This window comes from Ascidiella aspersa, chromosome 8 (assembly GCF_963924565.1).
Source record: "Ascidiella aspersa chromosome 8, kaAscAspe10.2, whole genome shotgun sequence".
NCBI classification, from domain to species: domain Eukaryota; kingdom Metazoa; phylum Chordata; class Ascidiacea; order Phlebobranchia; family Ascidiidae; genus Ascidiella; species Ascidiella aspersa.
In genome coordinates, this window is record NC_139454.1 from 25,880,584 (window position 1) to 25,900,493 (window position 19,910).

At 36.5% G+C, this 19,910-nt stretch overlaps 2 protein-coding genes and 1 long non-coding RNA gene across 3 annotated transcripts; 2 read left to right on the forward strand and 1 right to left on the reverse strand.

The window, feature by feature from the left end:
* Positions 1-463: 463 nt before the first annotated feature.
* On the forward strand, positions 464-11,800 carry LOC146137070 (carboxylesterase 1C-like). Its single transcript, XM_083396324.1, has 12 exons — positions 464-657; positions 1,885-2,142; positions 2,829-2,972; positions 3,916-4,029; positions 5,776-5,906; positions 7,413-7,551; positions 8,237-8,426; positions 9,414-9,578; positions 9,839-9,967; positions 10,420-10,611; positions 11,464-11,647; positions 11,786-11,800. Exons 1-12 carry the CDS (start codon positions 552-554, stop codon positions 11,798-11,800), a joined length of 1,767 nt encoding a protein of 588 aa, XP_083252450.1. The 5' UTR covers positions 464-551.
* Positions 11,801-12,264: 464 nt separating this feature from the next.
* On the forward strand, positions 12,265-13,654 carry LOC146137071 (uncharacterized). Its single transcript, XR_014501612.1, has 2 exons — positions 12,265-12,383; positions 13,190-13,654. It is a non-coding gene; the product is annotated as an uncharacterized LOC146137071 (long non-coding RNA).
* A 354-nt stretch (positions 13,655-14,008) lies between these two features.
* Positions 14,009-19,791, reverse strand: LOC146137072 (small ribosomal subunit protein mS35-like). The gene is made up of 6 exons (XM_083395572.1): positions 19,651-19,791; positions 18,319-18,517; positions 17,795-17,919; positions 16,820-16,959; positions 16,063-16,245; positions 14,009-14,852 (listed from the first exon to the last, which is right to left on the reverse strand). Exons 1-6 carry the CDS (start codon positions 19,742-19,744, stop codon positions 14,493-14,495), a joined length of 1,101 nt encoding a protein of 366 aa, XP_083251698.1. The 5' UTR covers positions 19,745-19,791; the 3' UTR covers positions 14,009-14,492.
* Positions 19,792-19,910: the final 119 nt, after the last annotated feature.

Genomic DNA, 19,910 nt, shown 5'->3' on the forward strand with positions numbered 1-19,910 from the left:
ATTCTTTGTGATTGTTTCGCAAGTTATATCGGTAAACGAGAACAACAGAAAAAAGTTCAGCAAAAAGCGTTACAGCTTTAGCACAAGCTTAAAACGGCTGAACACAAGAAAATAATTCAGTTGAGCAGACAAAAGCTGAAGAGTGCCATCGGAGAAAAATGTTCTTCTCAGGATTTATGCTCATAGGTCTGATTGTACATTTAGTTTGCGAATTTAAATAATGCTGGAAAAGGTTGCTATTTTCGAAACGTGTTAAAACCTTTTCATCTTCAAATTTTTGGCATTCGAAATAACTCAAATGTATGGTAAACGATACTAATTCGGAACTTTCTCGGTATTGGAAATTATTTTTTTATAGCCTATTAGAAAGAAGTAGACGAATCTGAAATGTTTATTATAATTTGAATTGCTGTGGTCTTTCTTTCATTCTGTTGACTAAGCAAAAATACGAAGCCGTTTATAAATTTTATTCGACCAAAAGTTCAAATTCTTTTTGGCTAAAAAACAGGCCTGCGTGGGTTGTGTGAAACTGTGAATGCTGGATTGACAGAATGTCAGGGTTTTGGACCGTCGGAACAAAGATCATTCTACTCTTTAACTGCGCAACTTGGTTGCATTTCAACACAACTGATGCATTTGAAATCACAGAACACGCGAGTAAGTGATTCGTAGATTACTTTGCCTTTTGCTTTAGACAAGAGATTTTGAGCACTGGCCATTACAATCATTTCGAACTGTTATTAAGCAGTATATTATATTATTTTTGTAACAGTGCTTTGACCTGTTCTAATAATGACTTGACCGGGACTTTTTTTATTTTTATTTCAAATAACTTTTTTACAACCCTTCAGGTTTAGGCGCCAACTTTAAGCCGGTAACACGTTTTTTACATTTAAACGTCACACAAAACGTATGCTCGGGAGTATAATGCCTCAATGGGCTTAACGTTTTGTTGACAGACTGTACAGCGCCCGGGAAAAATATTTTTTTTATAAAACTTCTGAAAAATTTAAAGTTATCAGCGTGTAATAAAAAAGAGACAGAAATGTATCTTGTTAAACCCACAAGAAACAATCTAGTCCAACGTATTACAGCGATTTGCTGCCCAAACTAAATTTAACCTAATTTCTAAACTGCCTGTGCGCTCTTATTTTAGTTTCTTTAAGTTAAAACAATATTTCAATAGGCTATAAAACGTTTCGTTGAGAGATTTGATGGGACTCGGGTAGTCTAACTATTAGTCTCACTCGAGTCCCGAGTCCGACTCAACAGCCCTGACGTAAAACACTGCAGTTAAAAGCTGGGAACGCGAGTTGGGCTTCAAACGTAAAACAAAAAGGTACCTATGCGTTGAATGCAGCGTTTCTTAAGCGCCGTTGTAGGTGGGCACCCAAACCCCCATTAAGGACAAACAGTTCGGTGACAAAACAGCGTTACATCGGTCGACACTAGAACGGCCGATGCCACGGCGAACCACATATACCAGGGGTGTCCTACATGAGGCGCGCGACCTAATAAAAAATGGCACGCAAGCCCTCAAAGATACAGCCAATTGTCATAAAAGCTAAATTTGTTCTACAGCCAATTGTCATTGTTTATTCACAATACAAAACAATCCTAGCAATTAGGAAAACAAACAATTACTTCTGATATTTTACTTTTTTTATTTTTTTTGGATAAAAGCGCTTATAATATTATAAAAAAATAGTTGCTAAACTTTGACACGGGAAGAAGTTATAAGATAAAAATTGGCACGTCGGCAAGTTTGAGTTGGACACCCCTGGCTTAAACCCTTTCCCTGCGAATTTGAAGGATTGCGTGCGCCCTGCGTGGGGTTAAACACTGGTATAACGCCTTTCAATGAGCTTTACATTCCGTTGACAGACATCTCAACGCCCGAAGAAATGTACATCAAGCAGCAATACGAGGAAATGTACTTGATCCTCGACGACCCAGCCTTCGACACACCATGGGAAAATATTCTCGGCTGGGCCTACGATGACATCACAGTACTTAGAGGGATCCCATACGCACAACCCCCAATCGGGGACCTAAGATTCGAGAAGCCCCAGCCCCACCCTGGGTGGGAGGGGGAACTGGATGGCAAGGATGCCGGAAACAAATGCCCACAATTCTTGACGGGTGAGTGAATATTTTTTTTAGGTTACCAGATTTTTTTCTATAACTGCACCACCCGGTTAGATTTGTTTTGGACGCTTGTAGCGCTCGTATATTTCATGTGTTAGAAAAACATTTATAATATACAAAACTGTAAGATAAAAAATCTGTAGTCTGCGTCGCTTGGCAACGTTTCGTTATGCATGGTTAGTCTGCGCATTCGCTGTTCGCCTGTATCCTGTTCTAACACAGACGCTTTAAAGCCCCGAATTACAATACGAGCGCTACAAGCGTTGAAAACAAATCGAACCGGGTGGTGCACTTTTGATATCATTTTATTAAATTAGACTTTTAAAGTTTTTTTGTTGCACAGCGATTGTAAATGTTAAGCTAAAATTGCAGTTTAATCAATGTCAGTTTCATTTTGTCGGTTTTTAAACCTTTTAGGTCTGTTTTATTTATTAGATGCTGTATTTCCTAATTTTAGGTAAAAAGACGACAAGCGCCTTTTCTGTTTTTAAATGTAGCCAAGGCCGACAACGGCCAAAAAAATTAACCCGAGTTCCGAAGCCGACTTAAGTCAAATGTGCGATTTTGTCGAGTCCCGAGTCTGACTCCAGCAAAACAAACCGACTCCGTCGGGTCCCGACTCTGCAGCCCTGCAACAAAACTCATTTTACTTTTTCACATTTCGTTTTCGTTATGTTCAGCTTTCGACGCGAACTATAGCACAACGAACGAGGATTGCCTTCTCTTGGACATTTTTCTTCCGCCTGTTACTTTCATAGCTGGCGTAGAAGACATCCGGCCTGTGCTTGTATATTTCCACGGGGGAAACTTTATTGGAGGGTCAAGTAAGTCGTAAGCACGAAAGAGCTTTTTGGTTTAAATAGCAGCATTATATGTTGCAAGTAACTGAGGAACAAGATGGTCAGCTTTTTGGACTCTAGTAGTGGAACTGGTAGTTCCTGATTCTTGCTAGTCATGTTTGATATTGTTGGATCGGAGACATAACGCACTGCCAAGTGGAATAGGGTTGCAACTAAGTCTTTGAAGATGTTTTCATGTTTTTTTAAAAAAAAAAAGCTTATTTCATTTTTGTCGAAGTTGTTGTAGTAATTTCCCTGCACGGTTACCAACCTGCTGCCATAAAAACCGAAATCATAACTTAGCAATGTCCGATAATATCGAACCGGAGCCGATACCCGAATGTCAAGTGGTATGTTTGGCACTCGTCCGATACTAGGGAGGTATCGGTGCCGATCCGATATCATGTTACCATATGTTTTACATCCGTGCGTTGCCATTCAACTGAGCGTTTTACGAATCTGCAGCCGAAGGAAATAGTTGATCTATTAATAGAAACTTTATAAAGATTACCAAAAAGATGCTCTTGCGTAATTTCTTATATATTTTATTCAATTTGACTTGTTATACACGCTGCCTTTACAAGACTGTCTAAAATGCCTATCCATGAAGATCAAATACAAATTTCAGTGTATTATTAAACAATAGAATGAAGAAAAGACTTAAATTAAAAACATGGCGCCTTATTTTGGGTGTATTTAAAGTTTTAAACTTTATAAAAGTTCAAGAATTTTTTGCTCTAATTCGAGCAGCTTTATAACATACATACCAGCAATAAGTGGCCGTTTTCCAAACATGCTGATCAATGCAGACCAACGCAGCTTTCTAAGATAACAATAATAAGTAACCGTTTGAGTTCTCAACATGATGCTAGGAACTTTATAGTTTCACGTGTCTTTTCTGCGGCTTCAATTGCAACTTTTAATGCAGAGGATGAGTTCTACGGACGAACCCTGGCTAAGTGGGCAACGATGGTGGTGGTCAGTGTCAACTACAGACTCGGTTTGCTAGGATTTATGGCTTCTGGGGATGGATTTGTACCAGGTACCACACATTATCTACAACAGCAGTTAATTCGTTGTAGCCAAATATTAGGTTGAAAGGATTATGTGACGTATTTTTAGAATAATATTTTTCGCATGAGTTACTGTTTGTACAGAGTGCGTATTTTGTGTTTCACAAAGTATATTTGCTGTTTGTACATAAGTAAATTCTGCATTTTGATAATAAATTAAAATAAAGCAGAATAATTTTATTACCGAAACACGTGACAATTTTCAGAGATGACGTCACAAAATTCAGCATAACAGGGCGGTTAAAACCGTGACCTTGCAAAATCCGAGATACCGTTCGATATTGAGCACAGTTCACCAACTGAAATCTTGGTTTAAAATTATAAATACACTTGGTGGGAGCAGGATGGTCTGGTAGAAAAGAAAACGGCCAGTTAAAATAGAACATTGTTTTTACAGGTGCGACGTAACTTGAACATTTTGTGTTGTTTAGAGCGGCGAGCATTTAGAGTTTGCTTTTCTTAACCGGGAATCGACCCCTGGCTAAAAATTCCAAGTCTTGGCCAAATTGCAACCTACGAACGACAAGTTTATAGGAATTAGTAACATTCGATTTGGCGTGTTTAAACGTTTCGTATTTTTAGCGGGTTCCGTTTAAATGTTATACCGAGTTCGTGTCAAACCTTTTAGTCCGAAGTGTTTTGAGGAAATATTAAACTTCTTGTTGAGCTCAGGTTAATTCACTTGCTACAAGTAGGATTTTAACGAACCCTTCTGGTACATTAGCTGTTAGCTGAACTATGTTTTGCGACTTAACTTAAAAGTCTTCCACGATTTTTTGTTTGAAACTCAATGTAATTTGTAAACAGGCCTTCAAAAACAATTCACTTTTGATATTTTTTTAACATTGATGATTTCACGTAAAAAATGTTTAAAATTTAATTATCTCGATTAAGAAAAAAAATTTCAAGTTACTATATACTTTGGATAATAAACTTCTTTATGTTTTCCTCTTTTTAGTTATTTATTATAGTTAAATAAAAAAACGGTGTATCTGTGATATAGCAATGCTTTTGGAAAGCAAGAATTCACGAAGAGATTATTCAACATAATTAAATAAATTAGGGCACCAATGGGTCGCCACCAAAAAGCCGACTGCAGTAGTTTTATTTAGTTAGATTTAATACTAAGATTGGTTTTGGGCAAAATTTCTTAAAAATTTGAGAAAACTCCAGGAAAAATACAAACACACTGCTCATTAAATAAATTCGAAGTTATTGAAGCCATTTGTCTTATATGTTTTGCTCGCTTGCAAAGTTCAGCAAAAAGAATCGGCTCGCCAAAACTTCGCTGTTTTAATCACGCTTAGTATTTGATTCATCGTGAAAAACAGGCTGAGAAACGCTGACATAAATCAATTGATTTGTATGCATCAATATCTCAGTGCAATGCTTTTTAACCTTTAACATTTCCATCCACACCTTTTTTATTTCGAAGAATTTCCATCCGCACGGAACAAGCACAGTAAGTTTGAAACCTTTAGTTTTATTTGTGAAATAACAATCAAAGGGTTTGTATATTAAAACCGTGTGCCTAAGCCTTGGCCGATATAAAATAGAGAGCTTAAGCTGCAATGAACCACTACACCCTACCTGTAAGTGAGCGCACCAACTTCTTCATTACTGTATTACACATATAAAAAAATAATAACATTTTCATCCGATATCCCAGTGCAATGTGGCGAGAAGCGCTGTTTTAAATTTAAATCGATTGGCAGGAAACCTGGGCTTGTACGACCAACAGATGGCAGTACAGTGGGTGAAGGACAACATTAGGACTTATGGTGGAGACCCGGACTCGATAACATTGATTGGGTTTGAGGCTGGAGGGGTTTCTGTTGTTGCACAGGTCGGTACAATATGGTAAACATGCTGTTGCTTCCAGGCGTAGTATATATATGCACAATATGTTGAAGTGTATTTCACATCCTGTGGTGTTTTTACCGAAACTATACTTAAGAAATCATGTATATATGCAAGTTTATGATAAAACAAAGACACTGTAAAAATTATTCTCATGTTTAAATTCTTCACCAATTTAAACAAGAACGGTTCCTTCCACCAAATAAATTAAATGGTAAAAATGCTCCCTTTAACAGGCAAAATACTCGGTAAAACTCTCATCCGACTAAACATGCTTGGCTAGCACATGGGTTGCAACGCTTGAGTGCGCTCTTTTAAACATCGTTGGTTAGCACAAGATTTGCTTTTTATTTATAATATTTATAATTACATAATATACTACCAGGCATAGTATATCAGCACAATATGTTGATGTGTATTTCACATGCTCTGGTGTTTAACGATTCTACAACAAAAACAACAAAAACCATGTATATATGCATGAAAAGTTTGTTAATAGGACAAGATACTGTAAAAATATCCATAATATTCAATTACAATAGTTTTTTCCCCCAAGTTGGTTAAACATGGTAACAAATGCCTCCTTATACAAGAAAGGGTAATTCTTTTCAACGTCGTTGGTTAATACAACAATTTGCATTCATATTTAAATTTCTTAAGTCTTGTAGGAATTATTAACTTTTTAACGCCACTCAGCAAAGGGTTGCGTTAATTAAAGGCGCCACGTGGACCGGTGATGTCAGAAGGCATACCTTTACCATTTATTTTGGCATAGAAAAATATGTTTATTGTAAGAGATTGTGTAAAGTAACATACCAAAAGGTACATTTTCGTTCAGATGGAGTGCTATTTGTGTAAATGTCAACATTACTCGCCTAAATGTCACTTCCAAATTAGGTCATTGACCTGAATTAAACGCTAACCCACAGTTAAAGTGCTTATAAGTATGTCCCAATTGTAATACATACTTCTGTAGACCTCTTGTACATAAAAAGCTTCAACCCTCCAAGAATGTTGCCGAGAAAATGTCGTGACAACAAAATGCACTTTAGCACCTCTTAGGGCAAACAATTTATTTAAATCAATCCGTTATAAGCGCTAGAGAGTTACCTCAAATTGTACCGTTGAATAGAAGATCAAACCGGATTAGAAATAATATTGTGCTCGTGTGATTTTAGTAGCTGACAGAGATAAGGTTGTACTAAATCCTTGTACGTCAGCCTCTAAACTTTCCAATCTGTGACTCTGTTTCATTATTCTATTTTTCGTGACCCGTTGGATTTAAACGTGATCTACATTTTTCGATGTCACTCGTTGGTTGAAGTGTTTATGTCAATGTTTTGTACGAGTTCTGACATTTATGTATCGAAAGGCGAAAGAGTACTTCTTATAAAAATAGCAATTTGTGTGGAGTTAACGTAATCCCACTAGCGGCCAGGGATGTCCAATACTTTACATTTATATGAAAAACAACAGCTTGTTTTTTTATCAGATGCTGAGTCCATTGAACAACGGCAGCTTGTTCCAGCGAGTGATTATTCTAAGCAGTCCTCTCACTTTTCAACCTCCAACTGCAACAAACAGTTCCCAACTCAAGCAAATGGAATCAGAGATCTTTCAAAAAGTTCTAGGTTACCAATCTGCCCAATAAGTTAACAGTGCTGTCCGCCTAATTAGAATATTAGATTGAGGCACCTCTAGTCGTATTTTGTGCTTGTTGGTTGACTGGAATTAAATAAAACACAAAATCGAAACATTACACATGAGCTGTGGATTATTCACGAACAATTACATAAAAATACTTACAATATTATCAACACCGCTGTACCGTTCAACACTTGAAGGTGCTAAATAATGCTCCTACTTTCGAAACTCAGACTGACAACAATTGCGTCCCATCTCTTATAAGTGATGCTTGAATTGCTTCTCAGTCACATTAACTGAAGATGATACAAGCTCGTATCGAAACGTCTTAATCAATTTGCTGTCAATCTACTTGACCTTTTGGCTTTGCAATTTATTATCAAGCTACATTACAGATCCGTGCATAGTGTACCCAATTACATTACTTTTTGCTAATCTCTACGTTAATCTGGGTATTTTGTAGTTCAAGGCGACAGGCTGATATCGCTTGATTGAAAATATAAGGCTCGCGTCGAAAAAGCTACATCGGACATTTTTGCGTTTTGGCAAATTACATTCAATCTAACTTCGCGCTTTTGCACAATGTGTTTGATTTAGTTCTCTTAAAGTATTTTGTGAAGGTTTCCTCCAGCCATTATACCCTGAATAACCAGCTAATCTTTCCAATTGCAGCCTTATCAAACTGCAGTGGTTCGTCAAACGCAGTCGATTGTCTTCGAGAACTTCCCGCCGAACATTTCGTACAACTCGCAAACGACATTTATCCTGAGCACTACAGTCCGATGCTTTCTCTCTCGTTTGGAAGCGAATTCCTTCCCGGAGATTCAGACGACATCATGGGATTAACAGATAACTTGTACAAGTATGCCAGAACATTTAACTTTTCGTCACTTAATATTCCATCTTTTTTTTCAATTTGCCAGGTCTTTCATTTCAGCAATAGAACGCGTATATTTGTAAAAATTTGAAACTATTGTCAACAGTTTCCATCTGTTTACTGACAGTGTTGTAATGTTTATGTCAATGACTTTATCTTTCGGACAAATGACTTGATTTGTAATTGACTTGCTCTAATTATGACTTGAGTTGGACTTGACTTGTTATTCATTTAAAAAGACTTGATTTGGACTTAAGTTCTTTTAACAATGTGTTGCCTTGAACTTAATTTTTTTACTAATGACTTGACTCGCCATTTGAAATGACTTGTTTAAAACACTTTTTCCCAAGATATGTTATCAAGTAGACTTAATAACAAGTAACACTTAATTTATATAACTAAAATTTATATAAATGTTTTTATGGAAAGTGGAACTATCCGTAGGAGGTTTTTGCTTGTTTAACAGTTTTCCGCGCCTTGAAAAGTACAGTGTATTTACGTTATATTGTCAGACAATTATTACGTTGCTCCAAGGCTCAATATCACATTTTAAAACATTTCTTAAAAATAGAGCCTTGAACTGTGATATTCTCCACGTTAGAGACTTAATTTGACCTTTAAAACCGTGTCTTATAGTTGTACACAACGCTCAAAACCGTTCGGAGGCAAAATAATAAAATTTGTTGATGAAAGCTTGTTCAGAATATGGCGGCAGTTTTACAAAAATGGTTGACCAGTCTATTTTATCTGCTTACATAATATTTTTTGTCGTAATTGGTTTTGCTTTTCAATTTTCCTCCTAATTGTAATTAGATATCATTCAACGTTTTCCCATAGTTCGAACTTCTGCATTTTTTTTTTGAACTTCTGCATGGATTTTAAAATTCCTAGTTCACGTCTGACTAAAACATTCAACAATTTTATGCTTTCATAAACTTTCAAACTAACGACTGTCATTTTGTTGCCAATCAGTTATGACGTCATGATCGGGTTCACGGAGCATGACGGAGTCACGAGCGCTTGTCACGTCGGCGAGGAACATAACCTTACTGACGTCATAGAGGAGTTGTTGTGGCGGGTTGACCCAATGGGGGGGATGACCGACGTGTCGGTGAGAACTCTGGAGCATTATTACAAGTGAGACAAAATGTGACGGCGTTTGGTAAAAAATATGTCGAGAACGTGTTTGTTTAAAAGATTATCTTCAGTTTGGAATATATCTTTATTCATTTTCATCATAGTGAGAAGGCACTGATTATAAAGATATATATTTTTCGAAACGTTCAAAATGCAACCTACTTCTGTATGGGTTTGGTATTCATTCTACGTCTAACTGAAACCCCAATTGTATTATACTCCATGATTGCCAATTTCAAGAGTTAACCCTTCTTACTCAGGATTTTTTCCGACCTGGATAATTCGACCCGTCGTGCCAGTGAGTTCACCCATTTGTTCGACGACTGGTTCTACAATGTTCCAGGTTCACAATTCTCGCAAGCACTGATCGAAGCAAACCTCACTTCAACGTGAGTTGTAAACTCAAGATGTCCGATAATAGCGGATTGAAACCGAGACCAGGCCTTAGTATCGCTAATTGTCGCCAGTGATGTAAACAAGTCATTTTGAAATCAGTCGAGTCCATGTCAAGTCATTTGTCAAATAATTTCAGTCCAAATGAGGTCTTTTTAAATAAACAACAAGTCAAGTCCCAGTCTCAGTCATCAGTTGTCCTAAGCAAGTCATTTTATTCAAAATAATTAATTCATGTCAAGGCATTTACAGTGACTTAAGTGCACTTAACTCAAGTCATTGACTTTAGTCATTACCACACTTCCATTCATATTTTTTACAGAATTTAAGTAAAATAGCAGTTTCCTAAAAATAAACCAAAGCCTTTACAACTTTCTGAACAGTGACCGAAGTCAAATCCTAAAAAATCTACATAATTCACAACCGACATTTGCATGTTGTCGCACAGATACGTGTTCCGTCTCATCGGTCCAGTCTCAGATAACCCATTCCGTTACAACTACTTGGAAGGTTCAGGTTCCACTCAAGACGACATGCCAATCTTTCTATTTGGATTGCCTATCGTCTTTGAATACGCGGTACAAGAGCAAAACACGAGTAAAAACCTGATCAAGTTTATCTCAAACTTCGCCCTCACCGGGTAAGTAAACATAAAGGACAAATTATTTTATTATTTTTTCCGCTATTACTTATAGTTTAGTTGTTCTCAAACGTTTTTTTTTTTTTTTTTTTTTTACGCTTTTGTAAAAGTTCGTTGGTCTTACGACGCACCCAGCGATAAAATAATCAGGTGGCATTGTATAAACACAAATTGTATTTTGTACTTTGACCTAATGGAACACGGTTGTTCCAAATCGTGTCAAGGATTCAATACGATTTGTCTTTGTATTTTTATAATACCTACACGAACGCCAATTTATTTATTTTTTGTTGTCGAAATATCTATCCAAAATAGCGGTATATAAGAAATAAATAAGCCTAGGCTCAGCTATAACATCGCTAAGTATAGAAGCAAGAAATCAGTTAAATTAATTATTATTTGCTATCCTAAGCTTACAAATTTACTTAAAACACCTAATTTTGTGAATATTTTGCGACGCTCTGTCTCTGTATAATGTTGATAAAGTTTTAAAGAAAATCTGCATTTGATTCAAAACTATTAAAATCCAAAAAAAACATTACCTTAACAATGGGAAAAATCTAGTAAAGATAATATGACCATTTTTTAATGATGATTTGGTTTAGGGATTATTAAAGCTAAAATGGGAAAAATAATTCATCTACGGCAAAAAGCGTTGAAATTATGATTAGTTTTGAAACTTCTTTTGCGTTTTGTTTTAATTTTTGTTCAGTGTTGTGGAATTAGGTCAAATTTTGTGTTAAGGGATCCAAACACCGCAACCTATCACAACGACACTTGGTCAATGACACTTGGTCATTAAGGACAGTTGGTGTTTGCGTTTTTATTCTATGTTTATGGATAACGTTTCAGAGATCCGAACGAGGGAATCTACAGTTTTGACGAAACTTGGCCAAAGTACGACGCCGATTCAATGAATATATTTGTGATATCGGAACAACTGACAACTAGCTACAGAAGTAGCGCAAGGGCTGTCGATCTGTGGACAAACCTGGTTGTTGATCTCGGTGGGAACGATATGTGTGGTGCCCCGACTGTAAGTATTCCTTTAAAGCAGTGTTTCTCTACCGGGCTGCACCCTTGGGTGTCATTTGTAATCCCCAAGGGTGGCGAGACATATTTTGATATCTTTAACAATCTAATTGTTGCTCAAATCCTACAATTTTTTATAAAGAATAGAGTGGAATAAACCCATAAAGTATGGGAGCGTAGTTTAGCATGATTTATTTGACTATGCAAAAGTTTACATTTAAATACTGACCAACAAAAATAATTTAAACGTATTGCTTCAATCGGGACTCGTGTGATATATCACTACGCGTCTGATATCCGATACCAAATTAATAAAGCAATTTTTCTGAAATTCGTGGTGTAAAGTTGATATGTGTTGTTCCCCTGCCGTTTATGGTTTATTATGTTAGTGATTTACCTATGGAAAATCTTGTGGGGTGTAGCAATCTATTTATATTTTTTGAGGGGGCCGCTAACTATAAAAGGCCGAGAAACAGTGCTTTAAAGGGAACACACAATAAGACTTTTAAAGGTACAAATTCTAAAGCAGAATAACGTATAATACCATAGTCCATATGTCGCCGTTGTGGCTCCGCTGTTTTGCCACCAGCTTGTTTGCACCTGTTTGTAATTTTTTTTCAGGGTCAGGAAACTCCACCAGTTTCTTCTTGCTCCGATAAAGCTTCTGCTTTGAAAGAGTGGAAGGAAAGGATGGAAAAGTGGAAAGAGGACAACCGGGAATGGAAAGACGAGTTCGACAAGTAACAATCATTCATGAATCTTTATTAAAATGGATTTTCTTAATTTAATAGCTAATGTATTTTAGGCGTACTTTAAAAAGGATCATTTTGTTAACTGCAAACGAGTAAGCGTATTTTTTGTTTGAGAATGTACCTAGAACAATTTAAATGGAGTTTTAACCTGCGTTTTGGTGTTTTCCTTCAATTTTTCAATGGTCAGTGATAACAATATGATTAAACATCATGCTTTCGCCAAAAATGTTTGGACTCAAATTAGATCCCAGTTTAAAATTTATTTATAAAAAAAACATTCATCAATAAAGCACCAAAAAATATAAAACGATAGTAGCATTTTGTTTGGGTAAAACGGTATATTTCAGAGATGGCATCACAAAGTTAAGCCTAACGGGGCGTCTAAAAATAATAAAGCCAGGGGGCCTGAGGTTATCGCACGAAGCGCAGTGCACAAATATCCAACTGCAATCTAAGTTTAAATACATGCAATAAAATGGCGGGATGGCCTGGTGAAAAAATAAACCTACCGTATTTTACGGACCATAAGGCGCAATCGAAATCTTATTTTTCTCATAAATTGATCGTGCGCCTAATAGCCCGGTGCGCCTTATGTATAACCAAAAGACTAATCACAGCAATTTATTGGCAGTGCGCCTTATAATCGGGTGCACCTCATGGATTGTAAAATACTTCTTACTTAAAAAGAAGTAATTCACCGAAACGCTGTTTTTACTTGCACTACTGGGTTAGACTGTTTTTCATCTGATCCAACTCCTGATATTAATGAACCGAAATCTTGTGTTTTTATGAAGGTACCAGTCAATGGAGACTTGTCCCGGCATCTAAACAATGGATGCTTTCTACTCGGATTCTAGAACGACCTTGCGACCGATTGTTTTCTATTTTTATGTCTCTTTTGCTAATTGTTATGTCATTGTGTATTATTGGCGTGTGCAAAACACATTTAGCATTTCATCACAAAGTTCAAACCGTCGTAATGCAAAGTTAATAATAAAACTATACAGTGTACACCCTAATAACGCCTACATGCCACTCTTAATGGCTATTAAGTTAATTTTATTTAAAATACTAATTAAGGAATATTTAAAGTTTTTGAAAGATTACTATTTCACTGCGTACGCCAGTAATCGTTCTATTGTACATATGAGATGTTCCACAATATTTACTTTGTTATTCTAGGCCTACTATGTTTCTTTTTCAGGCTTTACCGGTAATTTTTCAAGTGTATATGCAAATACACATATTGACCTGCAGAACAGCTGTTTGATTGGCTTAGCGAAATTTAGCTCAATTTAAAAAAGCGTCCTTTATGATAGCCATGATTTAAAATCATTTTATATTATTATTCTTTAGGAGCATGATGTTTGGAGGTTATACACCCATAATGTTGAAAATTAACAAAGATTTACTCAAAACGTTGAAAATGCTAAGCAAAAATATTTAACAGGGTGAAGCTTTGTTAATTAATTGCGTGTTCCTATTCTAGTCAAGTTTTTTACTAAATCAGAAAGTTTGTACGTTTTTCTGGACTCTGGCATCTTAGAGTTAAAACTCTCTGAAAACATTTTTTTAAACTTATCAACGGTCGCCACGACTTCTTCAATGTTCTATCCGCGGCTCGAACATTATATTTCCATATCAAAATGTCGGCCAAAATTTACCGAAAATATCAGTGTTAGTCAAATGTCAGCGGTACTATAGATCAGTGGTCTCCAACCTATGGGTCGCTACCCCATTTACGGGGCGCTAGTACTCACCAATACTTGCAATTTTAGTGATTTCATTGCCCTCGTGGTTTAAACGGGTATATTAAAAATGTCAAAACATGTTGCATTTTATTCTTAAATTTAAATTCAACTATTAATTTAAACTTGTCATTTTGGTGCACATGCGTAGCCACAGTTCTCTATACTTGTGTTTAATTTTAAGCATCAATCAATTTCCCGTGTTATTTAGTTCAAGTATTACCAATCTGAAAACAAACTTGGTCGCATGTATAAACGCAGATTTCTGTTTATTAAAATTGGGGTGGATAAATAAAAACTTTGGAGACCACTGCTATAGATCACAGATACACATCTCTACTCCAATGTCCTATCCTGTGGCTTGGTCCAGCTTAAGCAAACTCAGAACGGAGTCCTTGTAATCTCTGATCAGCCTCCCGCGTCGTTTGGTCATCTTTGCCTGGAGCACGGTTCCCAGGGCGAGCTTGGTTTGCGGGCGCAGGTACCTCTTAAACTTATCGCGACTCAAGCAGTAGATAAGGTCCTTCTTCACTCTCTCCACGCTCCTCTTGTACTTCCCAACCTCCGGGATGTCACTCAGTATCGTGTCCTCATCAATCCCATCACGAGCTTCCAGGATCGCCCGGAGGTTCTTGCTGGAAGCTCCAAGCTCCCAAGAGTAGAAATGGTTCTCCGACATGTTTTCCTGGGTCTCCCAACTCTCGGTTTTCTGGACGCAAGAAAGTGGGAGGCGGCTTTATAAATTGCCGAAGCCATACCAAGACATTGCTCATATCAATTAAACTTGAACTTATTAACTCGATATAGATTAGTTGTTTTAGTCAAATTTAAACCTATGTTCCCTCCTACTTTCTGGACGCAAGAAAGTAGGAGGCTACTTGTTAGCAGACGCCGACTCCATGAAAGAATTCAACGAAATAACTCTTGCGGTCAGCATAGAGTGAATATTATAGCCGATAAATAATTAACATTTTGAATGTTTTGAATAAATCTTAAGATAATTGTTGAAGGTTGTAGTAAGAAGTAGTAGGCATATCGAAGCTCATACAGAAGTAAGCAGCATTTTGTGTAAGTTTCAAATAAATATTAAGATAATGGCTAGAAGTTGAATACTTCATTGGGGGCAAAAGTCGCAAGAAAGTGGGAGGCAGCTTTATAAATCGCAAAAATACAAAGACATTGCTTATATTAATTAAACTCGAACTTATTAACTTAATAATCGATTCGTTGTTTTTGTTGAATTTAAACCTATGGGACTTTCGTTGTGCATTCGGGGGAGTGTTGATGAAATAAGGCGATGTTGATCACGGTGTGACGTCATAAACGGTCGGTTGTTGTTGTTTACTTTCAAAATTAGATCTGGTGGAAAGCCAGTTGCGAGTATTTTAATGAGCTTGGTGACAGATAATTAAGTTTTCGTTGGCTTACAAAAAGTTGTGAAAATAATAATTGTGACGCCAAAGCATCTCTGTTAAACCTGCGGATAATAACAAGTTGCAAGTATAACGAAAACCGAGAGTTTGGGTGTTATTAGCTTGTTAGCAGACGCTGACTCCATGAAAGAATTCAACGAAATAACTCTTGCGGTCAGCATAGAGTGAATATCAAAATAATTAACATTTTAAACCTTTCGAATAAACCTTAAGATAATGGTTGGAGGTTGTAGTTAGGCGTAAGATGAATATCAAAGCCCATACGGAAGTAGGTAGCATTTTGCGAACAATTTCGAATAAATCTTAACATAATTGCTGGAGGTTGTAGTAGGACGTAAGATGAATGAAATTGCTGACTAAAAGGCTCAACTTTTAATTCTATCTTTAATTTTCTAGTTCGGAAAAAATACTCTAATCTAATCCTAATAATAAAAAGTTTAATTAAATCTAGTTGTCAGGTGCCCAGTTCTAGTTTATCTAACCCACCCAGGATTCATAGTAGAGGGCTGTGAGGAGGTAGTCTGCGAACTGTCGGTTCTGGCTGCGCAGCGGGCACCGGTCGGCCCTGATGATCGCTTCATCGGTTGCAGCTCGGAAGCGTTTCTGCCTCAGTAGCAGCTTCATCTTGGTTCGAGCGTGCTTGTCTAAGCCGAGGTGACAAAGGCGAATCTGCAACGAAAGCCAATGCAGAAGTGGGTAGCATTTTAAACGTTTCGAATAAATATTAAGATAATGAGTGACTGAAGGTTGTAGTCAGACGTAGAGTGAAGAACAGTGCCCATACAAAAATAGAGTATTTTGAACGTTTTGACCATCTCTTTCTAATGGTGAAAATGAATAAAGTTTTATTCGAAACAGTCAAAATGCTACCCTCTATGTATGGGCTTTGATGTCGTGACTAAACCATTAGCCATATGCTCCAAAGTTTTTCGTTTTTTTATTGCATGATAAGCGTCCCCAATATAAAGTGTTTTTTTTATGTCATTTTTAACTGTAATATTATCGAGCACTGAACATCAAAGTTTTTTACGAAACAATTTAGGCACAATCTGGCACCAGCTTTTCAGGTACATACACCAAATAAACTAACACATATGCAACTAGTGACTCAAAATTACATTTCTTCGCCTTATTTACTAGAATTTTAAAAAGTATCTAAGAACAATTTTTTAATATAGAGTCTAGGTAGGTAAGGTAGGTTTTCAAAAGTTAAACCAAAATATTTATCACTTTTAAAACTTACTCTTTTTGTGACAACTCGTGCTTTTGCGTTTCTCGGTGAGTTATCAGCAGTTATTATGTCGCGATAGTGAACCTCGACGGGAAATTCTTTCTCGCAAGCTTCGTCGCTTTTAAGCTCTTCGGGAAATTCTGTGCACATCTCTGAAAAAATTTTCACATGAAGGTAAAGTCAGTTAATGAAATCAAAGTTTGCAATTGTCCGAAGGCCGTTGATACAGATTTATATACAACAGCACCAATACAACAATTGTAAGTCAAGTCACTCCTAAATTCTCCACCTTGGAATTTTATTTGTCAGTTCAGCAAAAAACAATTAAATATAACACTGTCTATTTATGAAGTGAGTTTAATTAATACAATGATTAGGACTGAGCTTTAGAGAGTAGCATCTTGTTTTTTACCTTGAACTAGTTAAAAACAAAAATTGGTAGGATAAATTAATGTAACTATTTGCATATATCTGTTTAATCATTAAATCTTAAAGGTTACCAAAGTTTAATGGTTGTTTGAATGTTTGTAAAGAAATTTTGAGCAATAAAAACACAGCATATTTAATAACATTGTATGAAGAAACATTAAATTTTGCTAAACTAAGAAACAATAAAAATTGTCTCACAAAAAAACAAAAAAAAATTTTTGGTTGTGTAAACAACAATTTGGTTTATTTCACTGCAGTCAAACTCCATGAGGTAAAGTGCCAACCACATATCCCTTGGAGATTGCTGTATATTTTCAACCTATTTTAGCTTCAGAAATGGGTTGAATACAGGCTGGTCTGAGCTGGACCTTGGACAGAATTGGCAAACACGGCCATGGAGACTGTTTTTTCACAGCCTGGGTGGAATGCTAGGCTCTACTGTTTGTAACCATTTATAAAGTAAGTGCAAAACATTAGTCAGTTGGGAGACAAAACGATCATTTACCACTCTTGTAATGCAACCATTTTGGCATGATTAAACTACATTAATTTTTAAACCTTTTAATGCTTTGCAGTGTCTTTTAATGGCAGGAGGAGTTAGATGGAGAAAGTTCTGCAGCTTCATCAGTTCAAGAGTTGAAAACTTGTCGGGTTTCACACAATATTTCCTTGTCATACCCATCCTATACAAAGTGAAATGCCGTGTAAATAATTGAAATACTGTTTATCTGTGTTTATAAACTATATTAGGGTATACCAGAACAACTTATTTTTCAGTATATACAAAGCCTGGTTGCAACAACATTGATTACAAAGGTCTATATAGACCTGACATAGTTTCCCTTATGCGGAAATAGCCAAACGAAGGCACACCATTGTCAGACATAAATACCAGAAGAACTATTTTTCAGTATATACTATACCTGGAAGCAACATCATGTTTATTTCTATATTAGGATTATGAAAACAATTTCACCAATTATTGTGCTATCAAATCCAATTAATTTATCAATTTAACAAAGTAATACAAATATATGGTTTAAATGAACAAAAATATGAAATGTTTTTAGATATGCTCATACCTGACTGGCAGTGGCACCAAATATGGGTTAAACGGTGCCGGGGCCGGCCAAATATCCGGCCATTCCCCCTCTCGGCTCATGATGAATGTGTGGTGTTTGTAAATTTCATCATAAAAATTAACTTGCGGTCTGCCAATCTTCTCAAAGTGCTTGGGTCGAAGAAAAACCTTTGGAAGATTCGCTTTTTTAACCGGAGCATCTAAAGGGGGAATACAAATTAATTTGTTTTATATATTTAATGCAGGGATGTTCGGTTTAAAACAACTCGATTTTGACTCCTGCTGTAAAACAAACTTGAATCCAAGCCAAATTTGCAGACTCCTTTTGGAAGCCTGTCTTCACCCTACTCTACAGTTACTCTATTTTACCAACCTAGCTGTCTGGAAAGTATGACAGGTCTTGCTGAAATCTTGTGGGTACATGGCAAAAAAATTGGTGTGTAATAGGAAAATCAGGGTGCACATTTCGTTTTTCGGTGCAGGTTGGGTTTGTTGAAAAATACTTGCAGGAGCACTTCACATACTTTCAACCTGGGCTGTGGAGATTTCTGCATATCTGCCCTTATTTTAGTTACTGAAATTGGTGAAAATTATACATGCTGTAGAGTCGGAGCCGGATTCGGAACTCCTGAAATCTCACATTTGGCTGGAGTTGGACTCCGGATATTTATAACAGACTCTGTAGCCCTGCTTTCCATAGTGGCTTTACTACAATAGAGGGAGTATTCAGCAAACCACTTACAGAGCAATCCACACTTCACTGTAAAAGTACATGGCAAGTGCACCAGCAAGTGTTTTTTCAACAGGCTCAACTTTCACCCCAAATAGTTAAATGTGCACCCCAATTTTCAGAGCTGGTCTAGAATCCTACCACAGTGAAAATTAGTTAAGCAATTGACCCAACTTCACCCAAACACTGCTTTGCTTCAATAATTGTTTTGATGTTGTAGGATTCTAGACCAGCGCAAAAAGATTTCAAATCTGGGTTGTACATAATATATGCTTTTTATGGATGGGTAAAAAACGGATAACACTAATTTACGGAATGATGAATGGTCGGAACGCTCACAGAATTATTATTAAATATAATAACACTTGACCCACCTTCACCCAAACGCTAACCCCCACCCTAACTCAAATATTGTGCGTTGGTTTAATAATTGTTTTAACGGGGTAACACTTAAATTAGTGAGCATTCCGACCATTCATCATTCCGTAAATTAGTATTACCCGTAAAAAACAAAAGATTTAATAAAGACATGGGTTGCTAAGAAACGTCTATAGAAAAGCAACGTTAGTTAAACGACCAAACCGCCACATGAAATGCACAAACCTGTTGCAGATGCTTCGGTTGAAACAAACGCAAATCGCAAAGTTGCAGAAACAGAAATCGATGGTGATTTCTGAACAGCTTTTAGAGTCAACATCCTACTTTTAAGACTAAGCGTCTTTAATAAAACATTTTATATTCCCTATAACACAATAAAACTGTCAAACTTCAGTTGGGTACTAAATTAACAGATAAACTTTTACACATATACCAACCTTAAACAATTGTTTTAAACTAATGTCTTCTGTTAAAAATATTCATGG

Bases quoted from the DNA above. Each gene is read 5' to 3' on its own strand.
- LOC146137070 (XM_083396324.1), top strand. From the start codon at position 552: ATGTCAGGGTTTTGGACCGTCGGAACAAAGATCATTCTACTCTTTAAC. The intron at 2,973-3,915 runs GTAAGTCGTAAG...CTTTTAATGCAG, and splicing joins AAACTTTATTGGAGGGTCAA to AGGATGAGTTCTACGGACGA. The intron at 4,030-5,775 runs GTACCACACATT...ATCGATTGGCAG, and splicing joins TGGGGATGGATTTGTACCAG to GAAACCTGGGCTTGTACGAC.
- LOC146137072 (XM_083395572.1), bottom strand. From the start codon at position 19,744: ATGTTGACTCTAAAAGCTGTTCAGAAATCACCATCGATTTCTGTTTCT. The intron at 17,920-18,318 runs GTATGAGCATAT...CACTTTGTATAG, and splicing joins TTGGTGCCACTGCCAGTCAG to GATGGGTATGACAAGGAAAT. The intron at 14,853-16,062 runs GTGGGTTAGATA...TCTTGCGTCCAG, and splicing joins CCCTCTACTATGAATCCTGG to AAAACCGAGAGTTGGGAGAC.